Genomic DNA, 16,229 nt, shown 5'->3' on the forward strand with positions numbered 1-16,229 from the left:
GATAATACAGGTTGGGACGAAATAACACATTTCATGCTGGGAGGACGCAAGTTTTATTTCATACCACTTTGGATTTCCTTAGATTTGTGTGACAGGCTTGTTCAAGACTTCCTTTATGTCCGGTACTTTGCTTGTAAGTCATTCATCACAGCCATTCCTTGCAAAAATGATCCCTTGCTTTAGTTCATATGCCCTTGGTCATCACTGTGCCCTTGGTGCACCCGATCGAACTGCCTCATTTGGTGGCTCTGTAACTGCAAAATTTTATTTTCTAAGCTGTAGCAGAGTCAGCTGAAATCTGTGATGTGACTTTAAAAGTAACTGCTTTGCTCCTCTCACAACACACCCCCAGTTCCCCGCCAGCATGCTGCAGTACTGGGATGTTTCTACACTGTAAAGCTTTTCAGCACTTACAGACAGTGAATATGTCTTGAGGGGAAAAGTGGGTTGGGGGATTCTTAGTTCAGAATCTTAGCCAGAGTAAGGTCTCTAACTAAAAGTTCTCAGCTATGTATGCTGAGCGTTCGTAAGACTCAATCCTTCACAGTTGTGTTCACCTTCACAGAGTGAAAAGACATAATCCAAGGCTGTATGGAGTTGTCAGGTATTTCACTATCTGCTTGGGTGCTGTCTGTAACAGAAAGTGTAAGATCTGACTGAGATTTTTCTTCCCTTTATTTTAGGCAGTCTTTTAGCACAGGATGGTTGAGGCTGGCAGGGACCTCTAGGTCTATCAGGTCCAACCCTTGCTCAAGTAGGCGCACTCAGTGCAGGCTGCCCAGGCCCACGTCCAGGCAGCTTTTGGAGATCTCCAAGGAGGTGACTCCACAGCCTCTCTGGGCAACGTCTGCGAGTGCTTGGAGGACTTCCAAGTAGTCTTGAAATTGTCCCTGGAGCTCAGGGCAAGTGGGAGGAGGTAACTGTGAAGGTCACCTCAGTTGTGTGGACGTGTTTTTTAGGTAATTTGCAGGGAGTGATGTTTCCCCCCCATCCCCAGTTCCTAGAACACGGGGGACAGTTTTAGTGCACATACCACTAACTCTCAGAAATGACCCCTGCACAACAGGTTTGAGTGCTCTCAGCCTAATGTGTTAGTAATTATCTTGAGCATTGTGGATAGAAACCACAACTTGTGATCCTTCCTGTGTAGCTGTCTGTGTCTGTAAATCCTGAGGATTAACGACTGGAGATAAACAGGCACACTGAAGAGCGAACAGCCCTGCTAGGGTCAAATTAGGTCTGCTTTGTGTGCAATACCATGTTTTTGTGTAACTTGCTCTTAATTCCCATCTATGAGCTCATCTTTTAAAACTAACAAATCTTACTGCAGACACACCACCCGTGCAATTTAGTTCTCTAAGTACAAGATTATGCAGTATTAAATGTGAAGAGTGTGTGTCTTGTTCCTATGCAACTTTGCTACAAAGCTATTTGAGAGCCTGTTTTTTATTTATACTTTTCTGCCACAGTTTTTGTGATTAAATCCTATTTTTACCTGGTTTCTTGTGACATCCCTCACTGTCAGCCTCGAGAAATGCTAAATGTAAAACGCAAGTGTGCTATGATGAAAGACTCAAGCAGCATATGGAGGGTGCTGTTTGGAAAGCTTTGTCTCCTAATTTAGGTCAGTACTTCAGCATGCTGTGCTGTAAACAGCACAGCAGTTGTGTCAGCCTTCCCCATATAATAGGCGTGTGCGGTAAGCTGATCCTACCTGCAGGCCTGCAGCGTGGCTCTGGCCTACGCACAGCATGGCATCATAAAATGGCTTAGGTTGGAGGGGACCTTAAAGATTATCTAGTCCCAGGCTGCTTTGTGGGCAGGGCTGCTCCCCAACAGCTTGGGCTGCCCAGGGCCCTGTCCAACCTAGATTTGAGTGCCTCCAGGGATGGGCCATCCAAAACTTCTCTGGGCATCCTGTTCCAGCATAGATGGCTTTAGGGAGGTAGTAGAGTTGTTTGGTGTCTTCATGCAGAGTAATAATCAAAGATCCATCTATAGCTGTGATTAAAAAAAAAAGCTGAGTAAAACAGCCTTTATTTCCTCCTGATGGTGTTTTGGGGGAAGACCTTATATTCATCCTAATGCATCTTAATTGCATAATGGCAAGTCAGCTTGTATTGTGTGAGAAACTGCAATGCCAAGTGTGGTGGGAGTGCAAATGTTCTGCTTCGTCTGTAGTAAATTCCAGTCTTCTACATATGTTTCTTCCCTTGTTTTTCCATGGTAGAGAATATCTGTGAATTCTAGGTGACTGTTGGGCTGTGTCAGCTGAGTGCAGTGTGTAAGTATGGGAAGGTGTAAGGAGTTCTGGCACATCACCATAGGAGAGAAGGAAGGATCTATGTATGAATCTGTATGTCCAGATTTGAAAAACAAACAATCCTCTAGTAATATAATTCAGAGGATTACCTCTGTAGCATCTCACTGGCTTATACCTTTAAAGGAAATCCGGGTTTGTTTTGAAAATCAGTATACACAGTAATTAATGATGAACGGTCCTATTATGTTGAAAATAATGTGATAAATGAGATTTGGTGCCTACAGTGTACAGTCTGCTTTTGTGATCTAAAGTAAGCACGTCCTGTGGTCTTTGTCTTTTTCAGATGTTTCTGACAGTGTACCTCAGTAACAATGAACAGCACTTCACCGAGGTGCCAGTCACCCCTGAGACAACGTGCAGAGATGTGGTGGAGCTGTGCAAGGAGCCTGGTGAGAGTGAGTGCCACCTGGCTGAGGTGTGGTGTGGCTCAGGTAAGTTAGACTTCAGCACAGAGACACGATAGATGCAGTCCTCCCCCAGGGAATTTATGCCTTACGTTTTTGTTAATCTCTTAATCAGAACTGCTGTATAAAAATGCATCCATAGGAAGGTGCACACATGCAACAGTTGATTAAAAGTGGGGGAGGAAAAAAAAAAGGGAGAGTCAAGCATGCAAATTTTCTTATGCATCTGCAGCTCTTCTCCAACTTAAATGAGTCTTGGAAGGTTGTAGGGGAGTTGCTTTTTGTTTCTTCTCCAAGTGGCTTGTGTGGGGTTTTTGAAGTGGTAAGTACCTGTGGTTCTAAGGAACAGTCTTCTAAATCCCTTAGCTACTTTCAGTTGCAGTGACCAAGGAAAACTTCCTTGTTAGGATGTTGCCTTTGTCATTCATTAATTGAGTCTGGGAGGGAAGGAATGCTACCAGAAGTAGCAGGAGCCATCTGATACTAGATGCTTCTAAATAAAGGTATATGGTGGGTGAGAGGAATGAGGTTGGATAGGGGATGAGTTCAAATCTCCATAACCTTCCAGTACTATGTTGAGACTGGAGAACATGTCAACAAATAGATCAAAAGCTAAAGTATGGCTAACTTTTGATGGCACAAATGGGAAAGCAACTCTTATCTCGTCTCCATTTTTTTTCCTGAGATTAGTATTTGCAGAGCCTATTCTCATGGTTAGTGGCAGTTATTGTCAGAAGACCAAAAATCCCATTATTTGTTGATAAGGTAAAAATATTGGCAATCACTTGAGAAACTGAATTGTTCTTGTTCCCTTCATGGCCCCTGTCATGTTTACTAATTATATACTAATATATACAAGCCCTGGTGTGTGTGAGTGCACACAAAACCCTACAGTTTCAAATTGTACTTTTAACGAAAAATGCAGTTGTCTCAGATCATATGCTATTAAGTGACTTGAATACTGGGAAAAGTATATCCTTCTTTTAAGCATCTGTATGTCATCTAGTAGCAACCCTTTGCAAAATAATGTTTTCGTGTATATTTTGGATTTTTTTTTTCAAGGGGATTGGGATGCTCTTAACTTTGCTAACATCTAAAACAAAGGAAGGTAAAGTTCACTGTCTTCTTTTCCAAGATGCCCCATGGTTTCTATTATACCAAGCAAGTTAAACTTGATTTTAAAATAAACATGACACATGCCAGCCATCCTTCTGAGGTAGAAACAGAAGATGGATGTTGAAAATTGAGTGCTTGGACTTCAGTTACTAAGATTCTTCTGAGATAGCTTGTCCCTTTTTCCCTCCCTGACGCTTGCTTAGGAATTTAAGCCGCTGTTGTCAGACCATATTAAACATACTTTGAAATATTGCCGCAAGTGAGCTTGAGGCACTCTGCTCCCTGAATGGGGGCAAGCTTACTGCTCTCCCTGTCCTCCCAGTTTTGCTTGAAATTTGATGAGTATCAAGACAAGGTTCCTTGATCTTTCTGTTATCGTCAGAATTCTGTTAGATGGCTACCTTGAGCACAGAAAGCAGTCCAAAGTTTGAGTGTATCTGTAAAGGCTGTTTTTTAATTTTTTTCCCTTTTTTTTTTCTTCCCACTTTAGGAGATGGGGAAAGAAAACTGAGGTCTGATAGTTTGTTTTTACTTGAGCTTTTCAAATGTAGTTTTGTTTGACGTTTGGAGATCCTGGTGACCTTCCTTTGAAGTCACTGAGTGGTACTGAATCCTTGCGTAGAGTGCATCTCCCTTGGTGATAGTTTCAGTTGAAGTACTGCCTTGCTGCTACAAAGCTGTCTCATAAGGCTGTTATATTCTGTAAGATGGAGATTTGTCAGTTATACTGTTTTTTTTGAATGAAGGTTTAGCAGATGAAGAGCTTTTTTAGCTGTCTAGACAAGTAACTGCTAAGAGGCTGCTTTTTCTGTAACAGTGACCTACTTGCTTATTCTGTAAAGTTAATCTCTTTTGACAGTGACTCCAGAAATTTTCCTTCTTAGATTGCTTGAGCACAGCTGCAGTATTCACATTTTAAAGAAACCCTTTCATATTGGAAAAAGGCTTTTCACGTGCTGAAAATATTTTAGTAGCTCCTCTTCTTTTCAAACTGAAAACGTTTATTCTTAACACCATCAATTTTGTCCCCAAAATGATTGTTCCATATTAAGACAGTTACTTGGAAAGACTTTCCACTGAATGTGAATGAACTACTGATTTCTTTCTTTTCTTTCCTTGTCTAAACAATAAAAGCAAATACTCAACAAAACCATTGTTGGGACAAACTGAACGGGTGGTTTTTCATTGCAGTCTTTGTCTGCTTGCTTCCTTCCTCTGGATGTGTGCAATACTTGTTCATCTGGCACCATGTGCAAATGGATCTAACCTGACTGTGAGCCTCAGATATTGTCATAAGATACGGTGATTATGTCCTAACCACATAAAATCGACTGCTTACAGTGTATTAACTGCACAGCTGCAATCACTTTTAACAGAGGCATAAAAATGTGTGTTAATGTATCTAGCATAACAAAATGAGTTGCTTTACTGTAAAGATAAGGACAGTCAGCAATCCTGATTCTATCCAGCTTGTGAATGCCCAGTTATGAAGTGTGTTGAATTTGAAAGAACAGCAATAAGGGAAAACAAGAGTACTGCTAAATAAAGGCAGTAGGCTTAGGCTTCCATTGGGTTTTTTGTAATATCAAAAGGCAAAGAGTAAGTGCTAAAAAAGTAGAGACAAGACTGAATTCTGAACTTGGGAACAGGTGCAGGAAAAACAATTCAGTTGAACATATGCATTTTTCTTCTTAAGAAACTTCATCTCAACTGTCTGAAAACAGATGGCAGCTTCTGACTGGAGTCGCTTTTCACTTTGTCATAAACTGAAGGGGTCCTTGTAGGAGACGGGGGAAAGAGCCTTTGAGGGCTGGGAATGATAGATCAGTGAGTTATCCTGAGGTACCACAGGAGCGGTGAACAGATCCACCAGTTCAGTTCCTATGATGGTGAGTTGGTACAGTGATTTGCAAACACAAAACTAAGGTGCTCCAGCTAAAAGCTCTGAAGTGCCTGTTTGCGTTTCCTCGGGCTCAGCTTTTCCTTTGGTTTGACTTCTGAAGGGCTCTGTCAGCTTTTCTGAGGCGTTGGCTCACCTTCAGAAGCAGGGGGTGGTGCAGAGCTTATGGAAAAAGTAGAAAGGCATTGGGTGAGAACAAGGCTTAGGTCTGCATGCTGCACCTTAATGATAACAGCATTTGAAAGATGGTGGATAAGTAGTTTTGTTCCATCTCCGAGCTACACAGTGATGTGATTGTAAACAGGCTTTTTACCTTTTCAGAACGGCCTATAGCCGATAATGAACGGATGCTGGATATCTTGCAGCGCTTTGGGATGCAGAGAGGTGAAGTTCGTTTCTTTCTTAGGCATGAACGCTCTCCCTGCCGGGAATCAGGTAGGTGTTGGTCTTAGCTGCTAAAATGAGGTTCTCTTTAATTCCTCAAGGTTAAGGAAATGGCATGCATATATTATACATGACTGCTGGTAACCAGCATGGTATTGCAAATCTTTCTGGTCTGACCTTTACTTTCTTATGTGGAGGGAATGCTAATAACAGAAAGCTGTACTTGCTACTCACTCTCCTTTTTGATTTTTTAGTGAAGACTTTGTCTTCCTGTATCAGGTGTGAAAATATTAAATCTGAATGGAAACGGTAGCAGCTTTTCTAGAGCTCAGCATGACCACAACATCTAAGAGCATTCTGGGCTAAATGTATTAGCCAGAGTTAAATATCTAGAGGTGTGTGATTAGTCTCCTAAAATGCAGAAATTGTGATCTTTTCCTTTACATTTAGCAACCAAATTGCTCTCTGGTGACGCCTATTGTTATGTGAGATTAGTATCTTTCATCTGGGTAGTACTTGGCAAAGTATGTTCAGGTTATAAACAGAAAATTGTTATGGTTCTTCTTTAGTATTGAATACTGTGTCTGAAGAGGTAAGAAAAATCCCCAAATATCTTACCATCTGTGTTATCCTGTATTTCTGTCTAGGGACTGGACCAAGGTCTCAAGATCCAGTCTTAAAAAGAAATGGTGTGAAAGTGCCCAGTGATCGAAGAATGGAGAATGGAGTAAGTTCTTGGTGTGTTGGCCAGTGTAGCAAAAGCAGAGGCTTCCCTTCTTCTGAGAAGCTTGTGCAAACCATACCCAGCAAACTAAGCAATGATTTTAGGAGAAATTTCTCTTGACTGCTCTAAAATAAACACAAAGCCTCTAACAATTATCACTCTTATTTTCAGTTCTTAAGTTTTCAACAAGACCTGTTATTTGCCATGTATGTGTTTGTACCGCGGGTCACAGAGAAAGAAAAATCAGTGTTGCTTTCCATCCTCTACTCCCATCCAAAATTTTCTCTCCTTTTTCTTCAGTTCATTGATCAATCCTTTCCACATTCAGTTTGATTTCATAGTAGTAGCCTGCTTTTAGTTCTGGTTTTCTAGCTGAGACTAGTTAGTGTCTCAGAATTTAATCCATTGTTTGCCATTTCTTCTTACTTCAGAAGATGTAAATATGAATATAGGATTAAATCTAGATTCAGGAAAGATGCAAACAGATAGCTAATGTAAAATAGTGCTACCTTTTGGTTTCCTTCTTTCTTTACGTTTTCTATTTTCTGCAATTTATGTTGAAATACTTTGAATAGCAATGATACACCTACAGCCACCGATCTGCTTTGCCATGTGCTGGGCATTCTGGGCTCAGTCAGACAAAGCTGAACCATGCTGAGCTTAATTACAAAGTGCTCTGAAATGGCACTTGAAAATGTCACTGGGATTTTGCTAGAAATATTAATTTTTCAAGAAATGTTAGTTGCACCTGTTGCTGGATTGGGGTATGCATCTGTACAGGCTTCCAAGCAGTTATTTCCTTTAACGTAGAAAAATGTTATTTCTTTCTAATTATTTTATTGAATATTCTGCTTTCACCAATTTTAAAGGTTTTAATCATGGTTTTCTGCAGTAGCTCTACAGAATTGCACACTAGCCAAATTAGAAATTCTAGTATTCTAATGCTTTGGTTTTTCATTGGCAGGTCAGTGCTCCAAGGATGGATATGACGCTGGCTGAACTTCAGGAAATGGCATCACGCCAGCAGCAACAAATTGAGGCTCAACAGCAAATGCTGGCTAACAAGGTGAGCTTGGAAGAAGATTGTTTACAACTGGGAACATAGATGGTAGGAGTTACATGAGGTGGAAGAAGCGTTAGGGATTTGTGTATGTTTTTCTTTTGTTTATTTCATCCCTCATCTCTTATAAGCAGAGAACTTCCTTTCTTTAGCTGCCACTTCTTAAATTTGTAAGTCAGCCTATACACATTTCTAGTAGTAAAACACTAAAATAGTGTTGGTAATAGCGGTGACCCTATAGCTTAACTAAAAGGATAGAGCATATGGTGTTAATGTTATCATTTATCCTGGCGTCTGTGCTAGCCCTCTTTGTGCTCTGTGTGGTGACCAGCCATTCACCAGTTTGATCAGTGAACAATGCTTTTGTCTCTAGACACAATGCTGTCCTGTAATGATATCTTGCTTTCTCCTGATAAAGTTCAGTGTTCCTGGCTTCCTGGGACAGCTGTCTGAAAAAGATTGCCTTCATGTGATAAAGTAACTAGGACAGTGATTTATAAAATGTTTGCTGAACAGTACAGAAAAGCTGATGATGGCACACTGTGGGTGCTCCTGAATTGTTTAGGGAAAAAGTATTCTGGACACATCTGCAGAATGGTAGCATGGATTTTTTTTGTTTGACTTTAGCATTGTTGTTACACACTGCTCTTGAAAATACCACTGACAACACTGCTCTTGGCAGAGAATCTTTATGCATGAGCCCAACCTGAGGAGGGTTTGACTGTCTGAGTGGATTAGTTCCCAGGCCCTGCAGAGTGTGCTTTGCTGAGGAGGAAGGCTGCTCTGAGGCTCCTGTCTTACCACTCTTCCTCTCTCAGAAGCCCTTCCTCACTTGACTGACTCACTAACAAGTACTGGTAATAGATGTTGGTTGTATAAATAGCACTGACACTGTGGTGACCATATACAGAGAGCCCCAAATAGGAAAAATTCATCTATTTACTGTTAGGGGAGTCATACAAGACTTAAAAAGTTAAGTTTGTCTGCATCCTGCCCATCCGGTAGGTGTCTTGCTGTGGTTGGTGATAGAGTAGCCCTGTGGGTATCCTGATGTACAATTTATCATCTAAGATGCCATTCTAAAAAGGTGTTTGGAAAGCTGTCTTTGCTCTGAAGAGAGACTGTCCATTGCCTCTTTCCTGCCTTCTGAAATCAAATGCGGTATTAAAAATAGATTTGGAAGGAAAGAAGACACTTTCTTTTTAGACATGACTTGTAATACCTGTGGCTTTTTTTAGGGTGGTTGTTTTTTTTTTTTTTTTTTACACTTCCCTTTATGGAATTGTCTCTAAACTAGTGTATATATTGCAGGTGGTGCCTGGTTTTCTCTGGAAAACAAGCTCACTTTTTTCCTCTTTCTTTTTTTTAGTCAAAATGCACGGGAGTCAGTGTTTCTAAATACAACTGGTGGTTTTCTATTTTATTTTTATTTTAAGGTGTATTTTCCTTTGGAGAAAATGTTGTGTTCTAATGTTTGTAGCCACTGGTAGTCATGGCAGTTAGTCTTTGGATGCTTGGGAAAGCCTTAGCAGCTTTCCTACCACTGAAGTAACACGTCATCTCCAGAACTGAAAGCCGTATGTAATGGCCACTAACTTAAAGGAAGTCTCTGTAGATGATCCTAGTTGTTTATTTTAACTCTAAGCTTTGGATATCTGTGTATAGAAACTGATGGTGCACCACGCTACTCTTATGGACTTGGAGAAGTGAAAGCATCCTCTCCACTGAAATTGCCCATTGCATGAGTGGAGCCAGGTCAATGTAAAAGTTTTCCTATGTCTTGAATTATTCTGTGTTGCGATGTTGATTGTTGCCTAGAAAGGATAAGGTTTCAAAGCTTTGCTGTTCTGTGATCTCCGTTCTTGAGGAACTTCTAATGGAATGAGATGAAGTACAAAGAGTGACAGACATGATCTATAATTTATGAAATACTTTATATAGAAAGGATGTCTAATTGACAATAAATCACACTGGAAAATATTAAAATGTGTCATATGATAGAGATTGTGAAGTACAAACAGAATAGAGAAGGTAGAAAGGAAATAATGATTAATTTTAGCAACTGAAGAACAAGTAGTCATTAACAGAAATTGGCAAACAACATGGAACACGAATGCTAAAATTTTTCTTAAAAGGCTTTTGAGCAATTTCATGGAAGAAAAATGTACTAAGGACTCTTAGATGTGGATACGGCCTTTGTTTCAGTAGGCTCTTGCACTGCACTGTAGCAGTGCCTGTACTGGGGATCACATGTACTGGGCATTGGGAGGTGCTTGCCCTGGTCTCAAAAGCTTTCCTTGATGCACTGAGAAGTCAGAATGCTCAGCTGAAGTAACTGATGACCAGAGATACGGTGACAATTGTGTATTAGTTTTAAGGCTGTTTCTGTTAGTATTTCACCATTAGTTCATCTTTTAAATAAATAAATTCCTTGCCTTGCCTACAGGAACAGCGCCTGAAATTCCTGAAGCAGCAAGATCAGCGACAGCAACAGCAGGCTGCTGAACAGGAAAAACTGAAGCGATTAAAGGAAATTGCTGAGAATCAGGAAGCCAAACTTAAGAAAGTAAGAGCGTTGAAAGGCCATGTGGAGCAAAAAAGACTCAGCAATGGGAAGTTAGGTGAGTTGTTGCTTGGCAGGAGGCAGCCTCTGTTTTTTTTCATGGAACATAGTTCTGGGAACTCTGATATCTGTGGGGATTTCAGTGATTCAGAAGAGGTACTTGCAGTATTCCTAGGAAAGTTAATCTTAATTTTCACATCTTTTATTTACCAAACGAATTCCTGAATGACCCAGGAAAAAAGTATTTTCATACTGTATTGCAAAATGTCACATAAGTGTATTTCCATCCAATTTTAAGCTTAGCATTTCTGTTCTTCAATTTCAGTGTAGATTGTTTCCTTACCTGAATACTTTTGTGTACCACAGTAAGTTTTTCTATCCTTTATGTTCATACCTCACATATTTAGGCTGTTACTTTCCTCTTGGCCCCCAACAAAACTGTGAGCTGCTTGGCGTGTTACCTACATTTCCTCTTATGAAAGAGGCCTAATGGCCAAAGTGGCTGTATACTTTCAATCACAAAAATCAGGCTAATGTCTGGCTTTCTACAATACTAGTTGGGTGTTTGCATCAACTTGCTGAACTGCAGTATTAAATGTTTTGTTTCAGACTTGATGTCAGCATTCTCCTCCCTCTTTTTTTCCTTCCTCTATATCCATATCATGCAGAACTCATTTCTGCGTGCATTCACTGAGAACATGTTGCCTTATTAGAGTTTGTCTTTTTTTCTTAAGAAAAAAGCATAATGCTTTACAGATGAAAGCAAAAGATTTTTCTATGGGAAAAATACGTATTCTGTTCAATATTTATTTTATGTAATGCAACTCAGTTTAAAGGAAGAGAAAAACAGCGAAGTAACACAAAGGAATTGGAGCTGAGACTACACAGCACGTGTATCTGCTTCCCTGCACCACCCCCAGCAGGTCTGATCATGGCACTTGCTTGAACAATTCCCCGTTCTTCAGATTTCGTTCTAAAATACTCCGGTTTTGAATAATGAGAACAGCTGTTGATGACAATGTGTAGTAAACCCCTAAAAAGGCTTTGTTCAGTGTAACAGATCGAGTGTTTTGCCATTGTCATCTGTCATTCCTCTGATGTAAACTCAGGAGTTTTGAGCATCATATATATTTGCCTTGTATGAGTGAGCATCCCACTGTGGAATCCTAGCATTATGTGAATTTAGCGACTCTGCCCGTGTGCTCTGAGCAGACAGACTTTCCATTGCCTTGCTGCCGAGTTTGCTTGTTCAGCTCCCTCAAGAAAGAGCTGTTTTTCCAGGGGCCACAGGCTTGCAACAGCCGGCTGCTCCGTGCCCCCGTCGTGCTGCCTTGGAAGCAGCCCACGCTGGGCCGTTTCTCAGGGCAGCTATTGTGCTCTCTCGCCCTCTTCAGTGGAGGAGATTGAACAGATGAACAGCCTGTTCCAGCAAAAGCAGCGTGAGCTGGTGCTGGCGGTCTCAAAGGTAGAGGAACTCACCAGGCAACTGGAGATGCTGAAGAACGGCCGGATTGATGGCTACCACGACAACCAGTCGGCTGTAGCTGAGCTCGACCGCCTGTACAAGGAGCTGCAGGTAGTGTGGAGGGTGGAAACTTGACTGGGTGGCTTCTTGCCTAATTGGGTGGAAACCCCGTGCCCTTGCTCCAAACAGAGCTCTGCAGTTTCCGAGGGCTGTGAGTGCAGGGCTGGCTGTGTTGAGCTCACGGTAGCGAAGGGACAGAACACTCAGCCTGCGCCTTGTCCTTGAGGGCAGTTAGGAGATGACCCAGCACTTTTTTCAGAATATAATCTCAGGAGAATATAGTCTGTTTCAACATACAGTCTTGGGAGTCAAGCAAGACTTGACTTTTCAGATAGTTTCTCTCTTTGTAGCTCTTTCCTGTCCCCTATCTCCATCCTGAAAGTTAATTTGCTTTGATGTTTTTGTTGTTTTCTTTCCCCCCCCCTTCCTGCCTCCTCTCCCCCCCTTGTGAATTTATTCAGCTGAGGAACAAACTGAACCAGGAGCAGAATGCCAAGCTGCAGCAACAGAGGGAGTGTTTGAACAAGCGCAACTCAGAGGTGGCAGTCATGGACAAGCGTGTTAATGAGCTGCGGGAGCGCCTGTGGAAGAAAAAGGCAGCTCTGCAACAGAAAGAGAATGTACCAGTAAGTGGTGGATGCTTCAATCACAAAAAAAAGTGCTTTTATTTGTGGCACATATGGGCTGAAGTAAACACTTGCTTGGGGAGGGCTGCTCAGATGCTAGATGTGTAGTTTTTATCCATTCGTGGTGGAAGTCTTGTATTATTAAAGTACTTCTCATGGTACATTGATGTTAACCTACTTACTGTTTATGAACAAGAAGACATCTTATGCTGTCGTGGAATTTCTTTTTCAGATTTTGTTGTTATTACTGCATCATTTATATACGTTGAGGTTTCTGAGAAAGCTTCTTTTTTAGTACTTGAATATAATTTTTCATTTGTTTTATACTTTTTGACTTCTAGTTCAGACTTTGTACAGCATACAATTCATTACATTTTTTTTTCCTTAATTTTTTTTAAGGTTTCTTCCGATGGAAATTTACCCCAGGCAGTGGGTTCTGCTCCAAGCCGAGTGGCAGCAGTAGGTCCTTATATCCAGTCCTCTACTATGCCACGTATTGCTTCCAGACCTGAACTGTTGGTGAAGCCAGCATTTTCAGATGGGACCCAAGCTTTGCAGGCATCTGATGGTCCACTGAAAACACAAACTTTGCCGAACATGCGAGCTGGGAGCAGTTCACAAGCTAAAGTTCCTGCAGGTAATAGCTTCCAATCAATATTTATTCTCTAGAACTGTTTTATTCTAATTTACCAGCCCTGGCTTTTTTTTTTATTATTTTTAAACAAAGTATTATTTGAGTTGGAAGTTGTCTTGGAGTTATCCTGACCCAGTGAATGTATTTGACAAGTACTGAGGCTGTAGGATTAAATGTGTTAAAGATGAAGTAATCCTCTTAGTGAATAATCTCAGATGTTATATGGCATAGAACATAGGAGGATTCATTTTCTGTGTTTTTCTTGTTCTCCTAAAGATCTTCTAAATATACAAAAATACTTGCTCAAGTTTTGGAGGCAGTTTTAGCACACACATGGCTAACCTGTTGACTGGGCTGAATAACTAACAAAGTCAAGTTTTCTGATACTACATTTTTGAAATGACATATGTAAAAGATTAACACATGCTACAAGAAATATTATAAGGGTGGCAATTGATTCTAACACAGAAATAGAAATGAGCCAGCTGAAGTGTTGGTGACACGGGAGTATGGATTGACCACAGCAGTCCCACTCCTGATACGGAGCTTGGCCTCTGCCGCACTGAGTGTTGGTGGAGGTTTGCCTGGTTTCTCTATAGCTTTCTCTTATGAGATACAGTTCAGCTCAGAGCAGAAATCAGAAGAAACTTGGGAAATGCAAATATCTTTTCTGATGGCATCCTTCAGAGTTGCTTTTCAACAGGAGAGATGAGAAACTCAGATATCCTCAAAAGGAAAAAAGAGACTGTGCTTATAGAACAGTTCTGTTACTTCATTTCTCTCCCTCCCCCCCTTCTAGTGCTGGCTGATATTTATAAAGTACCAAGTTTCTTCTACTCTGCTGGAGGATGGGGAACAGTTTGGTTTTATGTAAGTTTAGATCATAAAACTTCCAGGTTGGAATTTTAGCTCTGGTCTGTACAGAATAAAAAAAAAATCTGGAGAGATGATATCTGATAATTTCTTCTCTTCTGCTCATCACTAATATTTGAGCTGGATACCACTTACAGTGTTAGCTGATGTGATAGAGCTTAGGAGAGAATTTGGTTGCAAGTTGTAAGCATTGTCTTAGTTATTTTTGATGCAGTCTGGGTATCTACTCCAGTGAATATAAAGATCAACTTTGATGCAATGCCTATATATGCACTGAACGCACAAATGATTTTCTACTGTTATGGGTATCACTACCAGGATTAATTTCTGCTTTAATGCGTTGTGTTTTTCTTTGCACCATCTTTTCCACCCCTACTGGGGTGCTGGTAAGCAGCTGAGCATGAGCCAGCAGTGTGCCCAGGTGGGTGACAGGACAAGGGGAGTGATTGTCTCCCTGTACTTGGCTCTGGTGAGACTGTACCTTGAGTACTGTGTTCGCTTTTGGGCCCCTCACTGCAAGAAAGATGTTGAGTTACTGGAATGTGTTCAGAGGAGCAGTGAAGCTAGTGAAGGGACTAGAAAACAAGAGATATATAAGGAGGGGCTGAGAGAATTGGGATTTTTCAGTCTGGAGAAAAGGAGGCAGAGGGAGGGACCTCATTGCTCTCTGCATCTGCTTGAAAGGAAGTTGTAGTGAGGTAGCTGTCAGTCTCTCTTTTCAGTAATAGGACATGAGGGAACGGCCTGAAATCGCACTGGGGAGGTTTAGATTGGATATCAGGAGGGTTTTCTTCATGGAAAGAGTGGTTAGATGTTGGAACAAGCTTCCACTGAAGGTGGTAGAATCACCATCCCTGGAGGTATTTAAGACATATGTGAGTGAGGCACTTTGGAATATGATTTAGTAGTGGACTTGGTAGTTAGGTGGGTACTTGGACTTGATCTTAAGGTCGTTTTCCAATTTAAATGATTCTATGAACTAGAATCTGAAGTGATGGTTTTCCACAGCAATTAGTCTGTGTATGGTGCTTGTATACTGACTAGTTGACTCCTAAAAAAAACAAACAAACAAAAAAAACAAAAAAACAAACAAAAAAAACCCCAAAACCACACACAAAAAACCCAAAAACCTCCACTCTGCAATAAATAAAAATATAGCTTAAACTATTTCATTTGTTTTCTCCTAGGTTCTGTGGTCCCCAGTTCAAAACCTTCCCAATCTGCCGAGTGGAGTAGCTTAAATACAGACAACCATTTAAGTCAAGGATCTGCTTTGACTTCAGGAAAGGGAATTGTGTCCGGTGAAGGTCAAGGTAGGCTCTTATGTGCTTGGCTAATTTTGAAATATGGAGACTCAAGTTGATGACATTTGTTTTCCCTAAACATGCCTCACTTAACAGTACAGTTGAGAGCACAAAAAGTCAAAGAGTATTGCCGTGCAGGCTGCAGAGCAGTGTTGCAGGGATATTTTTAAATACCTTATTTCAGGTGGTGAAGTGTATACTAACACCTCAGAAATGCTTCCATTTGATTAGCAAGACTAGAGTGGGCATGCCCTTGAGTCCTTAATACAGAAGAAAGTTGGATACAGAAAAGCATCCCTTGTATACACGGTCTTGAATTTTGCACAGACCAGCATTCTTACTCCTACAGTTGTGTTGCCATTAAAAAAAAAAAAATCTTTCTCTTTAACAACAGCTGAAGGAGATGCTTTTTCACGAGACAAAGAGAAGAAAGTACGTCCATTCTCCATGTTTGATTCTGTGGATCAGTCTGCTGGGCTGGGTACGCTAAGGAAGAACCAGAGCAGCGAAGATCTTTTGCGAGAAGCTCAGGTATGCAGGGAACTCAAACTGCTGCTCAGCTCTAAACTTTGTCAAGTTTTCCTTCATTCCATCAGATGGAGATTACTACACAGCTTTACAAAAGCTGCTGTCGGGAAGCTCTTTGAAAAGTCTTCTTTGAAAAAACTTCTTCTAAGGAGAAGAATTTCTCCTACATTTTGATTTATGACATAAAATAGTGTTACTTGTGTTGGTGTGCATGTGGGTATTTTTTCCAAAGACTGAATGTACAGAGGCATTTTCAGAAGCACTG

At 40.9% G+C, this 16,229-nt stretch overlaps 1 protein-coding gene across 16 annotated transcripts in view; it reads left to right on the plus strand.

The window, feature by feature from the left end:
- Positions 1 to 16,229, plus strand: part of TP53BP2 (tumor protein p53 binding protein 2) — a 67,233-nt gene that overhangs the window by 41,406 nt on the left and 9,598 nt on the right. For all 16 annotated transcript variants that reach the window (XM_046939575.1, XM_046939568.1, XM_046939569.1 and 13 more), the window contains 10 exons: positions 2,607 to 2,754; positions 6,065 to 6,178; positions 6,775 to 6,854; positions 7,816 to 7,917; positions 10,358 to 10,532; positions 11,869 to 12,050; positions 12,461 to 12,625; positions 13,025 to 13,262; positions 15,320 to 15,445; positions 15,831 to 15,967. In XM_046939575.1, coding sequence (XP_046795531.1) covers positions 2,607 to 2,754; positions 6,065 to 6,178; positions 6,775 to 6,854; positions 7,816 to 7,917; positions 10,358 to 10,532; positions 11,869 to 12,050; positions 12,461 to 12,625; positions 13,025 to 13,262; positions 15,320 to 15,445; positions 15,831 to 15,967 — 1,467 coding nt within the window. The remainder of the gene's footprint in view (positions 1 to 2,606; positions 2,755 to 6,064; positions 6,179 to 6,774; positions 6,855 to 7,815; positions 7,918 to 10,357; positions 10,533 to 11,868; positions 12,051 to 12,460; positions 12,626 to 13,024; positions 13,263 to 15,319; positions 15,446 to 15,830; positions 15,968 to 16,229) is intronic.

This window comes from Gallus gallus, chromosome 3 (genome assembly GCF_016699485.2).
Source record: "Gallus gallus isolate bGalGal1 chromosome 3, bGalGal1.mat.broiler.GRCg7b, whole genome shotgun sequence".
Classification (NCBI taxonomy): domain Eukaryota; kingdom Metazoa; phylum Chordata; class Aves; order Galliformes; family Phasianidae; genus Gallus; species Gallus gallus.